The sequence below is a fragment of the Haplochromis burtoni genome, unplaced genomic scaffold (assembly GCF_018398535.1).
Source record: "Haplochromis burtoni strain Fernald_Lab_line unplaced genomic scaffold, NCSU_Asbu1 Contig_100, whole genome shotgun sequence".
Taxonomy (NCBI): domain Eukaryota; kingdom Metazoa; phylum Chordata; class Actinopteri; order Cichliformes; family Cichlidae; genus Haplochromis; species Haplochromis burtoni.
Genome location: NW_024582461.1, coordinates 1,101,069 through 1,117,957, shown reverse-complemented (window position 1 = coordinate 1,117,957; position 16,889 = coordinate 1,101,069). Strand labels below are relative to the sequence as shown.

Below are 16,889 nucleotides of genomic sequence, written 5' to 3'. Positions count from 1 at the left end.
GTGGGGGAACTTGCACAATCGGTGGCTGACTAAATACTTTTTTGCCCCACTGTAGCTGACAGTGTGACACTGTGCGATCTTGGGTGTAGACCATCTGCTTCGTTGTTCAGTGAGTTCTACATTCAGAGATGCTCTTTTGCATACCTTTGATGTTGCTTATGTTTATGTTGTTCCTATTGTTTTCCCTTCAGCTTGAAGCAGACCTTCAATAAGGCATTTTCATACAGATAACTGCTATTCAGTAGATATTTTCTTATCAGACTTTTCTCTGTAAACTCTTGAGATGGTTAGGTGGGAAAATCCCATTAGATCAGCAGTTTCTGACATACTCAGATCAGCCTGTCTGGCATGTTTAAAGTCACTTAAGTCGCCTTTCTTTGCCATCCCAATGCTCAGTTTGAACATTTTAAATACAGCAGGTTGTCTTGACTATGGCTTGTGAGGTAGCTGCTTTAAGAAGTAGTTGAATAGGTGTACTTTTCAAAATGGCCAGTGAGTGAAACTAGCTTTGTCATCATATGTTACCAGTTGGGCTGTGTGTTAAAGAGAGACAAACAATGGGCAAAGTGAACAGTAAAGACAGCACAGTTTGTTATGTTTTATATCTTTAGTTTCCTAAACTCTTGAATGATTGGAATATAAACATATTAATTTTGGGTCGCCTTACCTACGAAAAGTTCATAAACGAACAGAGAGAGAGATAAAACAGGAGCGGGGGTTGTTTTTTTCAACATCCGTTTTTCAAGAAGCGAGTGTGTGGTTGTATCTTGTATCTTGCACTAATCAAGAATATGTGGATTTTCCATTTGCCATTTGAGTCCATATGCCATAATACAATGTCAATTTTTTCTGCCTAGACAAAACAAAGATACATAGTTAACTGTTTCCGATAGCTTAACCACAGTACCAATAACTTTTTTCCTGAACAAAGAAAAAAAGCCCAGAAAAAGGTTAATAAACATGCTAAAAATACCCTCAAAGCTGTATTTCAGTTTAAAAGATGTTTTTTTTCCATCATACTTTATATGGATCTAAAATATTTTTACCGGTTTTTGAGTTAGTAAAACATCTTATTACTTATGTACTGAATTGTACAGAATTTTTTTATTATCAATATTCAAGTTGTAGACATATAGGGTGAATTTTAAGTAAGATGGCTCTTTAAATTGTTGACTTACATAATTAATTTATCCAGTGTTAAAAAATTAGACACTATATTTAGTATCTTAGAATACCTGTTAGAAACTATGTTATGACTGACATGTCATAGATGTAAAATATGTGTTTCAATTTAAGTTTTTAAAAAAATAAATATTAATAAAACATTACAGTTTGTAGTAAGATAGACAGGATAGTCACCGAACTTATAAATTGTAACTGTTTTATCAGTAAAGTAGGTGAGCAGTCTGGGACAGCCCCATATAAAGAGCTTATGCAGGTGGCGTCTCTCTTTTGTCACATTCTTATGCTGTGTGTCACACAGGAAATAGTGGCATTTCTCAGCACTGAAGAACTGAATATGGCTATGCTCAAAGTCCTCATACTTTTTTTGATTTTTAACCAACATGTTACTGGTTTGACATGCAAAACAGGTAAAGTGTGCCTTTTATCATTTTACTGAGTCTGTATAATGCTGTAAAATTCAGTTTTTCACTTTCTGAATTTTATTTTGAAAGTATAGTAATTACTGTAATTAAACTGTGTCCTTTCTTTGAACACTGTGAAATCCTTGAAGGCGAAAAAGTATCCCGTAATGGAAATGGATGTGAACCCTGCAAACCAGGCTCTTATCAGGATCATGAAAATACTTCAAAATCTTGTAAAGCATGTAGAACGTGTGACACTAGTAAGTGCTGAAGCTTTTGTAACTTATTAGAAAAACAACTGCTATGTGAGCAGCTGATGATAAACCTGCTCTGTTAATGGAGACAAAACATGTAGTTCACACTCAAATGACGACATCAGGATTAAGAACATTCTTTGTTTATTTATTTATTGCAGATCATGGTAGTGACATTAAAGAGCTCTGTACCAGATTCACAAACACAAGATGTGCGTGCCGTAAAGACTTTGTTCCATGGGACAGTGATTCTTCCAACTGCAAATGTGCTGAGGGATTTAAACGAATAGGAGGTACAAGACTGGATCATAATATTGGATCATTTACCATACACACTAAAGAAAATGTCTTTTTAAATCATCAATTCTTTTTTTCCTGCTAGGAGAATGTAAACGATGTGAAGAAGGATTTTTCATCACATCTCAAAACTCAGACTGTAAAAAATGGAAAGAGTACGTATTCTAGTGTTTTTAGTACTTTTATGATATATGATTAAAACAAATTTTCAACAGGGTCTGGACGTGACGCTTGTTGTTAACAGCTTTATGGTCATTTATCTTTCATTCTAGATGTAAATCAGGGGTGAAATTCAGTGGAACTGCATCGTCAGATGCCATCTGTAATGAGCCAAACAGTGATACTTACAGCACTACACTTCCCACATCAAACACAATTACTACTCTCCAAGGTTTAATAACTCAACGTCCACATGAGGGGGCCAAAACTCAGGGGATCGATACTGCTACTACTACTCCACGAGTGGCCACTTCCACAAAGAAAGTGCTTCCAACTCCTCCTGCAGGCAACCACATTGGTAAGCCATCTTCCGATCATGCAACCTCAGATCAAAAGTAAAGCTAAGTTAACTTAGCAGGTTTATTTTGTCTTACCAGGTATGGCCCTCCTTATTTTCGGAATTGTCGGACTAGTTGTACTAACAGTTGTGACCTGCAAGCTGCACATCATTGACTGCTGGCACAAGCAAAAAACAGTACAACGTATGTGGCAAGTGATTCACACTTCAGACAATAAGAAAGGTCTTGGTGGTTTCATGTCGAGAAGTTGAATGAGAAAAGTGACGCACCAAAATTTGAAGCAACAGGCAACAACAGTTCACCTTCTTGCATCAAGATATATGCCCACACCCCCCCAGAAAATCTTTAGTCATGTCAGAGATTTATTTCTTTATCATATTTTACCACTATTAGAAAAAATGGGCAATATTTCTTCACAAAATGCTTCACACACTCTGAGATTTGTGCTGTTTCAAATGGGAAATAGTTATTGTCAACAATATTATTGAATTAATTAACTAATTGGTAGTTAATTAAGCTTTTTGAAATAAAATATATATTTTTTGTTTACAGCAATGGACTCCTTGTGCCGCACGCCAGTTGAGGAAAGCTGTAATGAAAGCCAGACCCCGCTCAAGTCAGACTACATGGAACCTTGAAGTTAAACTTGTTATTTTTTTTCATTTAGGCATGAAATACACAGCTGAACCTTTGACTCAGGTAATCGTTATATCAGTGTTGCTTTTGTATTAGAAATACATCATCAAACTATTTACTATATCTGTATTGTTACAGGTGTATTTTCAAGTCAATATTTGACTTTTGTTTGTTCTGTTTTAGTAGAATCGTGAATTATCACAAACATATTGCAAGTCTCTTACCTCACTTTTTAAACTGTGAAACAGCAAGTAGTAAACAATAGTTTTCACTACTTGAACTGTTGTAAATTGACCATAATATTATTTTTATTAATATTATTATGTTGCTCAAAGAAATCTGTATAATGTTAGTATTGATAGACATTTTCTATATGCAGATTTTTGCACAGTGACCTGAGCAATCATGAATCATGCCACTAAATGCCTCTGTGAAATGTTTGTATATTCAATATATATATTGAATATACAATATATATATATATATATATATATATATATATATGACATAATTTAATACGACTAACTGGGGCTTGTGACAAGCCTGAGAAATACCCAGTAAGACCAGTACAATCAATACCACTGATCCAGGATATATTATAAACTACTTTAATTTTTGCACGAAGTCTTTCTGCCCATTGTTTCTCAGTTTTTGATTACTCAGCTCTGTTCAAATTAGCAGGTCTGTGAAAACAAACATGCTTTCAGTGATGTGTGGGTTTGGCGGAGTTCCCCCCAGGCACCCAAATGTGGCTCTTTTTCCCCACTGAGACATACATCCTCTCATGTTTTCATTTTGGCCTTTGGAAAGACTGATGTTGTAAATGTGAGGACTTTCATGTTGTTTATACCTCATTGGAGATGTTTCTCGGATCACATAGTCAGAGGAGTTATGAAAGCGTCCTCATACTTCTCCTCACTTATGTTTTGCACCAGAAACCAGACACACACATTCATAAATTTCAGTTAATGTTTTGTCTGCCTGGTTGACTCTTTGTGAAGAACCGAATATAGAAAAAGCTACCGCACCGTAAATCTTCCCAAGGAAAGTGATTTAAATAAAGACAGAAGTATATCAAGTTTTCAGATCCATTATTTAAGTATAAACATGTATATAACAGTCCAACCTTAACTTAATATTAAAAATTTAGCATTTATTTAAGTATAACTCACAGGAAGTAAACATTCTTACTTAGTAAAGATGACTTTTTATTAGTTTGTGTACTATTAGGTATTAAATTAATCTTAATATATCTGTGAGTAGGCAACATTTTACTGTTGTAGCTGCTTTTTGTAAAACGCAAATATGACTTACAGAGAGTACACACATACTGGAAACCCTGCAGGTAGTTTGCTTTCAGTAAATGTCAGAGATGTAGGAAGTAGGTGTGTGGTTTCAAAGAAAAATACAGCACCTGAAACAACCTTTCGTCTGGTTTTGAAGTACAGCAGCTTGCATGCTATACTTCATGCTGTATGCTGTACATACAATATATGCCCTTTTGTTTTTATTATTATTTGTATTTGTTAGCTTTTTAACTCGGCAATCTCTGTAATTCTATGTGTGCAAATTCTGGGAAACCGTACATGCTTTTCTGAGTAGGCATGTATTTGCATTTGCTTGACATTTAACCCTTATTGCAGCAAACTCATAGTAGCCTAATGTTTATGTTGGACTTTTTTTCCCCTGAAATATAACATATATTATTCTGTTGGGTTTTTTTTGGTGACAAGACAAAAAAGTGTTCTTTTTGTAAAAATGTATCTTGGCTTCTATATTCACTTTATTTTGATGCTATGTTTATAATGTAAGTAATGGTTTTTGTATTGTTTTGTATCTTTTTTACAATAGGAAGTATAAAATTAAATGATCTAAATAGATACAGATGATCTACAGGTACTGAATTTGTACATCCTGTAATGTCAAAAACCCATTAACACATTAACTACACAGCGAACAGTTGATCTAATGTCACCCTGAGCTGTTAACCACTAGCAGACCCAAAGTGGGCTGCTTAGGTCAATGTCTTGATCACATTTTCTTTCATCTTGAACTTTTAGTGTGACGCCGACTGAAGTGACATAACTTAAGGACGACGTGAGCAGTTTCACATCACTTTTACTCCAGCCACAAAACACGTGTAGCTTTTTGACCTATATGTATAACATCAGTGGAGTTACATATACTCCTTAGCGAACAGCCTAAGAGAAGTAAATACTGTAACCGTGTCATTATTTTTGATTGAAGCCATGCCGTTTCTATTCATCTGCATCAAATGTTCCGACGGCACCATTCATAAAGTTTATCAGTTGGAAGGCTCTGTTACAGAACATGCTCCTTTCACCCACAAAGTAGGTGGCACTTCTGTGCTCTACTTGTGAAGGGGAATCCTGATTTCTACAGTGTCACTGCCGCCCTTTGTGGCTATATAGTGTGACGGTACTAGTAGCTACTGTCTGCTGCGTAGTGAGCACGCATATGCTAACGTCACATCCTGAAGGTTTCGTACATTGAACCATGTGGTTTGGTCTGTCTGTCAATGACGGAAGTAAATGTCTGTAGTTTCTTTTTTTTATGATAGGAGGGCACATGTCATGTGGTTTAAGTAGGTGGCAGTTTTGCACAGGGGTGTCAGATATTAACCCTCTGATGCATGAATTATGAAAGCCTTCTCAAGATTTTTTTCTTAAGTGCTTTTATTCTTCTAAGGACATGAAAAAAAATGTTCAACTCTTTTTTTCCAAAAATATGTTTTTTATTTTATAAAGTTATAGACTTGTCCACTCCAGTGACCAATATGCATCAGAGGGTTAATTAATTACTTCTTATGACTAAATTTGATCATTTCTGATGTACTCCCATAGCTTCTGCAAATATGGTCCGTCAAAACTTTAGTCAGGAAAAAATTATTAAATTGATAGTCAGCGTGTTTACAAGGCCAGCTGAGAGAGACAGCCACGTCTCTGGACTGGGGTGGGGAAGCTAGAGTGTCAGGAGAAAACCCATTCAGGTGCTTTTTCTAAACCACAGTAACTACTGCAGCAACATGATGCCTAATGTTAAACAAAGGGGGAAAAAATCCTCCGATTAGAGAAAGCCACATGTATGGCGCTTTGGCTTATTAATTACAATAAATGAAGTGGCTCATTTAACAAAATTTAAGCACCTTCTTGATTTGCCAGGAAACTCCCCGTCAACAAAAGCAACCTAAAGTACTGTCACTAAAAGGTCACAGAACGACAGTAAAACCTTCACATCATCATCCATTTGCACTGTGTGCTCCTGCAACATATACATGTAGGCTACAAAAATAACCCTGCAAAAAATCACACGCTTGTTTTTCTGTACATACCTGTTACACCCCGGCCTAGGCAACCGGCGTGCAACGTATGAAAATAAAAATAAGAAAAAACAAACAAAAAAAACAAAACACACGAGATAAAAACTAAAGCTCTCCACCAAAGTCCCAAAACGAAGGTGTCTCAAACGAAAATATTAACAAACCCATTCACAGCTATTTACAACAGACTATTTATTTACAACAAAACACCAAACTATTTACAACACAGGGGAGATCGCGACCATGATCAACTGACACACAGGGCTTAAATACATGGAGGGAGCAATCAGGGAATGGACCACAGGAGGGAAACACAGCTGGGGCAAATTAGACCTGACGAGACAAGGAAACGTAAACTGAACACACTAAGATAACAGACCTTCAAAGTAAAACAGGAAACACATGACAGTCACGCAAAAGCAAAACACTGACAACACCGAAACGTAACAATACCATGTACATCTTTAGTCATCCCTTACTTTTTTGAGTTCACTGAGGTCACCTTTGGGTTTCAGCAGGGATTATCATACTCACTCATTGTGGGCTGTGGGATTTCCAGGCACAAAACTATAAAATATTGTTATTGCTTCTGTTAGTTGCTTTGTATTATATATACAATTTAAGTTAGTACACTTGTAAGAACATGTTGAACAATTCTAGAGGATCAGAAAAGTAAAAAATAGTTTTTTCCCGCCAAAATTTCCATATTATTACAGCGGTCCCTCGTTTATCACGGGAGTTACGTTCTAAAAATAACTCGCGATAGGTAAAATCCGCAAAGTAGCCAGCTTTATTTTTTTTTTTTTACAATTATTATAGATGTTTTAAGGCTGTTTAATCCCTCACTACATACCTTATACACTTTTCTCAGACAGGCATGAACATTTTCACACTTTTCTCTATTGTTTAAACACTCTCAAAGTTCAAACCTTTGTAGAAAAATCAGTCCAGTATTATAGAATGAAACCAAAGATCAAACCCTGTTTTCAGGTCCAAAACATGGGAATAGAGCAGCTGCGAGATAATTCTACATTAATGAATCAATGGTACAGAAGTGGAGGAAGCAAGAAGAATGAGTTGAGTAAAGTTTGACTTATCTGACTGTTTTGTTTCGCTTAATGCGCCTTATAATCTGAAAAATACAGTAACTTCTACCTTTTTTTGGCATGTCCAGAAGTCCAACTTTCTGTGCGATGGTTAGCATCTTCCTCTGCCTTTTGGGTGCTACCGCAGGTGCCTTTGACGGTGCAAAACGTTTCATCGACATTGTGTTTGTTGGGGAGAAATCTTAGAAACATATAGTACAGCACATCAGAGTCACACTGCTAGTGATCGACGATTTATGTAAATTTGACAAGCTGAACGCATTCTGTACTGTACAGGAGACGTGGCACAGAGGATACTAATTGAAAATGGTCTATAGCCAATCAGGACACAGAACACAATGCACTGTAAAAAAAAGAAAAGAAAAAAAAAGCATGCAAAATTGCACAAAAAATCCATTAAACAGCAAGGCTGCGAAAGGTGAACCGCATTATAGCGAGGGAGCACTGTATATACATTTTTCATCTGCTCCAACAATTATATGTAATGTGTGATCTTTTTCAAAAGTAAGTATAAGTGAACAAAAATGCAGAAATAAAAATGCAAAGAGATACACATTACTTGCAAAGCAGAGAGTGCAAAGTTCATGTAAGAAAATGTAAAATTTACATATTTTGATAGTTAGACTCCAGTGAGAAGCAATATTACAGGGCAGAATCTGAGAAAAAGGGAGAAAATAGTGACTACAGCACCAGGCATATAAATACAGGTGAAGATGAGTGAGCAGATGGTTGTAGAATTTGCATAAGACCTTTGCAGATGACCTTGAATGACAGACAGCCTGAAAGAGGGGGAGTGACAGCAAATTTAAAAAAAAAAAAAAACAGAGAAAAGAGGCTGAGTGACTCATAGAAGACAGACAAGTAGGTGCTTGGACAACAAAAGAGTTTTGAATAACATACACTACCGGTCAAATCTTTTAGAACACCCCCAATTTTTCCAGTCATTTAATGCAATTCAAGTGATTCAAGTCCAATGATTAGCTTGAAATGATAAAAAAAAGGTAAGTGATGAACTGGCAGAGATAAGAAAAAAGAGTAAGGTTACCCAAAACTGAAAAATAATGTACATTTCAGAATTATACAAAAAGGCCTTTTTGTGTTTTCAGGGAACACAAAATGGGTTAACTGCTGTTCTGCAGCAATGGAGGTTGATCAAGCCTTGAAAGCTGGTGCTACTAATTCCTACAGGTGTTCCAAATGCATGATAGCAGTGTTGGAACACAATGTGGTACCATACCCTCATGAGCATCAGCAGAACAGTATTGTACTGCAGAAAGTAGTGTGTTGTTACAAAAATGGCGAGAAAAAGGCAATTAACAATAGAAGAGAGACAGACCGTCATGACACTTTAAGCGTCAGTGAGTACTGTTTCCTTTACTAAAAAAAGGCACTCAGAAATTGGGCCAAACTCTGACAGGAAGAGGTCTAGCAGACCCCAAACCACAACTGAATCAGAGAACAAGCTTCTGAGAGTTACTGATAGGCAGCTCAGACGATAACAGCCTCAAGCACGGATTAATATTGGTCGCAGTCAGAGATGTGTATGTGTTACTGTGTATGTGTTACTTTAGTCGTTACTTTTCCAAGTAACGACTAAAGTAAGGGATTACTATTGCAAAAAAGTAATTCGATTACTGTTACTTTCCTGTAAGCACACTGCATGACTGCGTTACTAAACTGTGATTTTGTTTGTGAGAGCGTCTCATGACAATGATGCATGAGCGTGCCACGTCCGTGGTAGCACCAGACGTATGTAGAGCAACTATAATATGGAGTGCGGGAGAGAGTACGACCATGCGGCGTTTAAAGCTTGGAAGTACTGACATTACTTTGTGTTTGATTCTGTAAAAGGCGACAAAAACATTAGCGTCTACTGTAGACTCAGTGTGGGAACAAACTTTTTTCTACTTTGAAAACTTCAAATCTGAGACAGTACCTATCACGCTGGCATGGGAATGTGAAATTCACAGAGAAACCCCTGTATCCCCCACTGTGGCACAGGGCAAACCTCCACCGGTCCCACTCCTGCTAGACAGGTGAAAAAAGATTTAAGAACAACAGGACTTGGTAGAAAATAGGTTTAAATGTTAAACAAATTTTTTCCAGTCAGAGAATGTTGCATATACTTTTAAAAAGTAATTAAGTAAGAAAGTAACTAAATACTTTTGAAAATAAGTGATCAGTAAAGTAACAGGATTACTTTTTTGGAGAAGTAATCAGTAAGTAGTTTCTAATAACTATTTTCAAGTAACTTGACCAAAACTGGTTGTAGTAAGCAAGTCTCAGTTTCAACTGTGAAGACTTCGAGCTGCAGGTTTGACAGGATGATTTGCAACAAGAAAGCGTCAGAATAAGACAAAAAGAGGCTTGACTGGGCCATGAAACGCCACCATTGGACTGCTGAAGATGGGAAGAAGGTATCATGGACTGATGAATCAAAATTTGAAATCTTCGGTTCATCAAGCAGGATCTTTGTATGCCGTCAAGTAGGTGAAAGGATGGTTGCACAGCGTGTAGCATCAACTGTCAAAGATGGACGAGGAAGTGTGATGGCCTGTGGCTGTTTTGTTGGATACTGGGTCGGTGACTTGTACAGAGTGAGAGGCACCCTGAACCAAAACTGGAAACATTGGGGCATTCTAAAAATGTTGACAGATAATGTATATTTGAAGTTTAAATCATTAAATTCAATAACCATTGTGCTGGAATGACCAGTTAAAGCTGGGTTAAAGTGGAAGATATGAAGTGCAGATCACTTAAGTCAGCGGTCCCCAACCCCCGGGCCTCGGACCGGTACCGGTCCATGAGTCGTTTGGTACCGGGCAGCGAGAGTTGAGGCTCAGGTGTGAAATGTATGGTTTGCAGGGTCGTTATCAGTTTTCAGCGTTATTTTGTTATCGTTTTTATCGTTAACTCGGTTTTCCTGGGTCTTTTCACGTGTGTTATGAATAAATCTTCTTTTTTTCGGTACCAGTACTAGTTTTATTTTGTTGTATTTATCCGCGACACCTTAAAGGCCGGTCCGTGAAAATATATACCCACAGACAGCAATCTGAGGTTTCAGCCTCTGATGTTAAGTGGCAGACCTTCATAGACTTCTAGTCTACAAGCCATACCATTGTATGGCTTTGCATAGAACTAAAGACCCATACATCTTATCCAGTAAAATGTATTACCATTAGATAAATACTATAGGGAAAAAAAACTATATATAAAAACTAATAATAAATAAGCAAAATTAATGAACACCTTTGGAGAGAAAGCACAAAGGAAAGCAACAAAGCTCTGTACTTTATACCTATAAAGTCAAGTATATAGTTTTCGTGAGTTATTATTTTTTGTAAAGATTTCTACATCATCATCATCCTTTCTACAACATCAGTGTGATCCCCCCCCCCCCCCAAAAAAAGAAAAACCTAAAGGGAAACTTTATATGTGCACAATCAGCATAGTGTTCTTTGCATCTTCTCTACACATTAATCGTACAAGCCAGTTTCCATAGACAAAATCTGGACTCATTGCTAAACATATTGTTCCTCCATATGTTTAAGTTGCTGTGCACATGTTGCCTGGCCCCACAGTGAAGCACTGTGGAAAACCTCCTGGCAGCATTAGTTACTGCAGGTTACTGCAGGTTATTTGTCAGCTGAACATCCATAATATGAATTTTGTTCCATCATATACCAAAGATACAATAAACTGATTGTCATGCTCAAGAAACTAGATTAAGATGAGCTGAGCTTTGTGACATGGCAAATCATCCCGTAGGATGCAGCCAGCAGAAGATGGGTACACTCTGGTTATAAAAGCAGCAACACTACGGCAACACTATGGCTGTGGCATTTAAACTATGCTCAGTTGGTATTTGGCTCAAAGTGTGCCAAGAACATAATCCCCGCACATCGCATAACCACCAGCTTGACCTGTAGATACAAGACAGAATAGTTCCTTTCACGTTGTTTACACTGAATTCTGACTGTACCATCTGAACAATACAGAAGGAATCAAGCCTCATCAGACCAGGTAACGATTTTCCAATCTTCTTTTTGTGAACCCCTGTGAACTGTAGCCTCTGTTCTTAACTGAGAAGAGTAGCATCTGGTGTACTCTTCAGCTGCTATAGTCCAAAAATGGATGTGTTGTTCTTTCAGAGTTGCTCTTAATTTGGTTGTAAATTTGTCAACCCTATAAATGGTTGTGTGGAAAATCCCAGCAGATCAGAAGTTTCTGAAATACCCAGATCAGCCCGTCAGGCTCCGAAAACTATTTCAGGTTCAAAGTCAGTTAAATGACCTTTCTCACACATTCTGGTGCTTGATTTGAACTTCACCAGGTTTTCTTGACCATGTCTACGTATCAAAATTGAGTTGCTGCCGTTTAATTGGCTGATTAGATATTTGCATCATCAAGCTATTTAACAGGTATACCTAATACACAGGTATACCTATTGTACAGCCATAGTGAGCACCACAGAGGAGTGGCATCTAGGAAAGAAGCTGTCATAAACACAAAGAGGCTGTCACATGAAATTTGTCACCTGTCATTTGTGAGAGTGTGACATTATTTCAGGAGTGTTTGAGACGTTCTTGCATGTGTTCAAAAACAAGCTCCTCCAACACATGCTTTTACAGGAAAGTCTCTTAGACGAAAGATTTATATTAGAGGTGACAACAAGCATTAAATGTTGTCTGCTTTGGATAAATCCAACAGCTTCACTGTAGATAAGCTTAGAAGTACAGCTTTATCCAGTTCAATTGTACAATAAAATAAAATATAATAGCAAGTAATCTGGTAAATTTACAGCAGTTAAAAAAAAGTTGAACTAAGCAAATTTCTTTTCAGTTTAGCGTGTTCGTGAAGTGATCTACATTTACTAGTGGTCTTTCACTTCCTGACTACACAGTCACACTCTCTGTCATGCTGACGTCAGCCACCGATATAAAAACCTGTAAGCGCACACAGAGCACTGGACACAATGATTCACTTGAACCTCTCCATGGCACTTATAGCATTATTTGTGGCCTTTTGGACTATAGGATGCGTTAAAAGCTGCGGTGATCAACAGACTCAGATGAGTGGACGGTGTTGTAACAAGTGTCCCCCAGGTAAAAAAAAACCAAACTTTTTTAAAAATCAGATGAGTGTCTTTCAATCTAATGTTTTGATTAGTTTGATCTAATTATTACAGTAGTGATCTGTTTGATGTAATGATCAGATTATGTGTTTAAGCTGAACTTTTTTGTTCAAGAATACTGAAAAATACTGAAAGTCGCTGATTTTAACTTTTTCCTGGTTTTAAAGGCACGTATGTAGAAGAGTTTTGCTCTGACAGACAACAAACTGCCTGCAAAGCCTGTCCAGACGGATATTTCTCACAACTTCCCAACCTCTTTGACAGATGTGAAAAATGTCAGACATGTCAGCGTAAGTTGAGAGAAGCTGAGAAGGCATTTACCAGAACTAGCAAAAGATGAAATATTGTGTTGAATTCAGTGGTTTCAATTCTTGTCTGTCTACAGATTATGCTGTGAAATGTACATCAACCACAAATGCAACCTGTAGTTGTGCCGCTGGTTTCCTGTGCTCCAACAGCATCTGTTCGACTTGTGTGAAAGACAAATGCGTCACAGGAGAGAAACAAAAAAGGACAGGTAAGAATGGACATTTTGAGTTTTTACAGCTGCGAGTAAAATATATATCCTGCCACAAACACTGGTTTGACTAGTGCATCTGTGTAATTGTAGATATTTAGATTAATCCCTTAAAAGTCAAGACATGTTTATTATTACATGATTAAAACAGATCCATGTGAAAGAATTTTTTTTAATTTGTAATTTTATTCCACATCTGCTGTTCAACCTGAGCCTACTGATCAGGTGAAGGAGGAGCTGTTCATAATGTCAAGAGTGTTTAGCAAAGAGTGAATGCTCAGTTCCCTTTTGTCTTAAGCTGCAGTCCTTACTATATGTCATCAGATATATACTCATAAAACCTCATCACTAGACTCATGACTGCCCTCACGGCGGAAACTGACGATAAGTCACAGGATCACCAAAGCTGACAAAATCTGTCACCCTATAACCACAAATGTCCCCCCCAAAAGTATCTTTCATGTTTACTGAAATAGTATTTCTTTCTTTTGTTCCAGTCGTCTCCTCGAATGCAAGGGTGATAGAATATTCGTATCAGTGTGAAGCCATATGTGGCGAAAAACAATATTTCGATGTGCAAACGAATGACTGCAAACCACTGACACAGTAAGATCGATTTAAACAGCTTCTGCTGCAGTGATAAGTAAAAGAAGTTGTGAACATGCCAGTGATGTAAAAGCTTTGTGCTAAACAGGTGCAGCGTGCTGGGGTTTCCTGAAAGGTTTCCAGGGAACAGGACACACAACTCAATTTGTGACAGACCCGGTATGTACACACATTCACACATTTTATTGACACAGGCTGTAATTTGTTGATTGCTCAGCATGTAACACTTGTGATACACGACAACAGAACATAGTGACAATATGCTGCAATCAAGAAACTTAACTATGATTTGACTTTTCACCAGGGCCCAAAGACGGTGGAGACTTCATTCATATGATCCTTGGCATTAGTGTCATTTTACTGTCTCTCAGCCTCTTTCTGTTCATGTCCTACACATGTATAAAGTACCTAAGGATTCACACAGCAAGTAAGTTCATGGAAAATCATATCAGTATGTCAAAGTGGAATCACTGGCATGGGCAGATTTCCTTCCGAAAACCACATGTGGCATTTAAACAATCAAAATAAGTATTCATTAACAGAAGAAATTGATGTGACTCAACCTAAATATCACTGCTACTGCTCTTTTTAAAAAATACCATCATAAGGGGAACTTCCCAGAATTATTTTCATATATTTTTGTGACGTATCAACAGTAGAAAAAAAAGATTCAAATGGAGATCATCAGATAAAAGGACTCATCTAAATTCCCACTGTGGCAGTTGGCTATAGAACTTTAATGCACTACAACTACTATAGTAGTCAATTACTGGACACTATAATATTTGCCTGCAAAGTCTGTCCAGAGGGACACTTCTCACAAGTTCACAACATCTTTGACAGGAGTGAAAAATGCAACTGTAGTGAACATCATGCTATAGTGATATTATGATCATCACTGTACTATATATATGCCAGTTTACTGAAAAAATATTGATTTACATTGGAATATAATCTGATAGCCTATAAGAGCAGAATCAGGATGTACTCAGTTAAATTGTGCACATGTGACACTCCTTTTCTTCTTCTTCTTTTTAGAAATCCTCTAAGGCAGATTTAGTCAAACACATAAATACAAAAATTCTGTAGCACAAATTAACAGTTGCATTAATGTAGTTTATAAAGTGGGAAGTTTTTATAAATATATCTGTTAGCTGTGCCCACTTCTTGGATAAGCAAGAGGAAAAATGGATGGATGGATGGATGGATGGATGGATGGATGGATGGATGGATGGATGGATGGATGGATGAGTTGTGTCTTACATTAAAGACATTCAAACCCTTGTGTGCATGGTGTCCACTACAGGGCAAAAAAACCCTCAATTAAGCTGGACATGTTTTAAGTCTGGTTTGGGAATATTAAAATAACCAAACCTCTCATTAAGTTAATAATAATTAAAGGTTAGTCTTAAAAGTCACATAACTTTTTTGAAAAAAAGTTGAGCATATTGTGATAAAGCCTTTAATACAGTTACAAAGCTGATGGATAGTCAAACTCTAGCCATGATGTCCTTCTGTCAAAAACGTCAAAGTCTGCTTATCTTGCTCCCATTTCTCACTATGAAAAGTGATTAAGGTTATGCCACTTATTTGTTTAAAACAAATTGCACTATAGAACATCTGTAAGGCAATGGATGGAGCTCAGTTTATTATACTTTAGTTACATGGAAAGTCACTAATGAACAATTGTTTTTACGTGCAGCAACACCTTCTCCTTTGGATCGACTCCTCTCTGATGTTTCTATTTCACAGGAGTGAAATGTTTACAATAAATCTGCCTTTGTTCGCCTAAAATTTTGCATTTTGGTGATCAAATCAGAAAACTCCTGTGACTTGGAAAATGGAAAATGAAGTGGAAGTGAAGTGGAAAATGGGGGTGGCAGCAATGAAATGTGTGATGTTTATTATCGAATGCGTAGGTATGCAGCAAGGAAATAATGTCATATTTCAACTAAATCATTGATGGTAATAATTCTCTCCCTGCTTTAGACCACAAACCCATGCTGGCTGTTCCTACTAACATCAGTGACTTTCACCTACCAAAGGAAGAGAGCGGGCTTCAGTTTGTCCAGGATGGATCCAAGGACAGTGACATTTGTGATCTAGAAAGCATTATTTTAAGATGATATTATAACTCTGTTCAATTACAGCCACTATGCTAAAAATTATCTTGCTTGACATCAGTGCACAGGATCTAGAAGGGAAAGTGAAAAACATTTGTAGAACAGACTTGATGATTCCTTTTGATCTTTAGCATGACTTAAGCAGAAACACATATGTATGGATTCATATTTAAAACCTCACTTTGATGTGGTAATGAGTTTATCTCAAGTCTATACTTGAAATAGATGATTTCTTGCTGAATATTCAGGGGTATTGCAGTTTGGTCTGTAACACATGTGTTCGTCCTTGAGGTGGGCCTTGCAGTTTGTGCCCTTCTGGCATGAGTTACAGATGAGCTACACAAGTTTTTTATGCTTATTATACTGCAAATAAACACACTGTTGGGAATGTTTTAGGTAGGTAGAGTTAAAGAAATTCTACAAACGAAAACAAACCTGGTTGGTTTATTTTGTTTCTGTAGTATAGCAAAACAGATAAATTGTAATCAGAATAAATTAAATGGTTTTAGTCATTTTTCCTTTGTTGATCTATTATATGATTAATGAAAAATCTGCACACATTTTGTCGTTACAAGAACTGCTTTTTAAAACATTGTTAAAGTTTGTCAAAAGCTGTCTTTAACAGTCAAGCTCCAACTGGATATCTATTAATTGCAACAGCACATGTTTGTTTCTTTTATGAATATATATTTCTTTTGTAACTGCATAATGACTGTTTTATAAATATTAATTATTTTTTATATTTTTTTTTCTGTTATCATGCTGCAATACT

General features: G+C 36.9%; 2 protein-coding genes across 2 annotated transcripts in view; both read left to right on the top strand.

Annotated features, from left to right (window-relative positions):
* The window catches only part of si:ch73-361p23.3 (tumor necrosis factor receptor superfamily member 4), a 14,719-nt gene extending 11,009 nt beyond the window's left edge, over positions 1-3,710 (top strand). The window contains exons 2-8 of the mRNA XM_005927458.2: positions 1,484-1,592; positions 1,736-1,846; positions 2,002-2,133; positions 2,223-2,292; positions 2,410-2,654; positions 2,734-2,838; positions 3,208-3,710. Of these exons, the coding sequence (XP_005927520.1) occupies positions 1,520-1,592; positions 1,736-1,846; positions 2,002-2,133; positions 2,223-2,292; positions 2,410-2,654; positions 2,734-2,838; positions 3,208-3,293 (822 nt within the window). The 5' untranslated portion in view covers positions 1,484-1,519 and the 3' untranslated portion in view covers positions 3,294-3,710. The remainder of the gene's footprint in view (positions 1-1,483; positions 1,593-1,735; positions 1,847-2,001; positions 2,134-2,222; positions 2,293-2,409; positions 2,655-2,733; positions 2,839-3,207) is intronic.
* Positions 3,711-12,691: 8,981 nt separating this feature from the next.
* tnfrsf18 (tumor necrosis factor receptor superfamily, member 18) lies at positions 12,692-16,874 on the top strand. Its single transcript, XM_005927459.2, has 7 exons — positions 12,692-12,842; positions 13,039-13,161; positions 13,257-13,388; positions 13,886-13,994; positions 14,083-14,153; positions 14,299-14,421; positions 15,984-16,874. The coding sequence occupies exons 1-7, from the start codon at positions 12,713-12,715 to the stop codon at positions 16,118-16,120; spliced, it is 825 nt and encodes a 274-aa protein (XP_005927521.1). The 5' UTR covers positions 12,692-12,712; the 3' UTR covers positions 16,121-16,874.
* Positions 16,875-16,889: the final 15 nt, after the last annotated feature.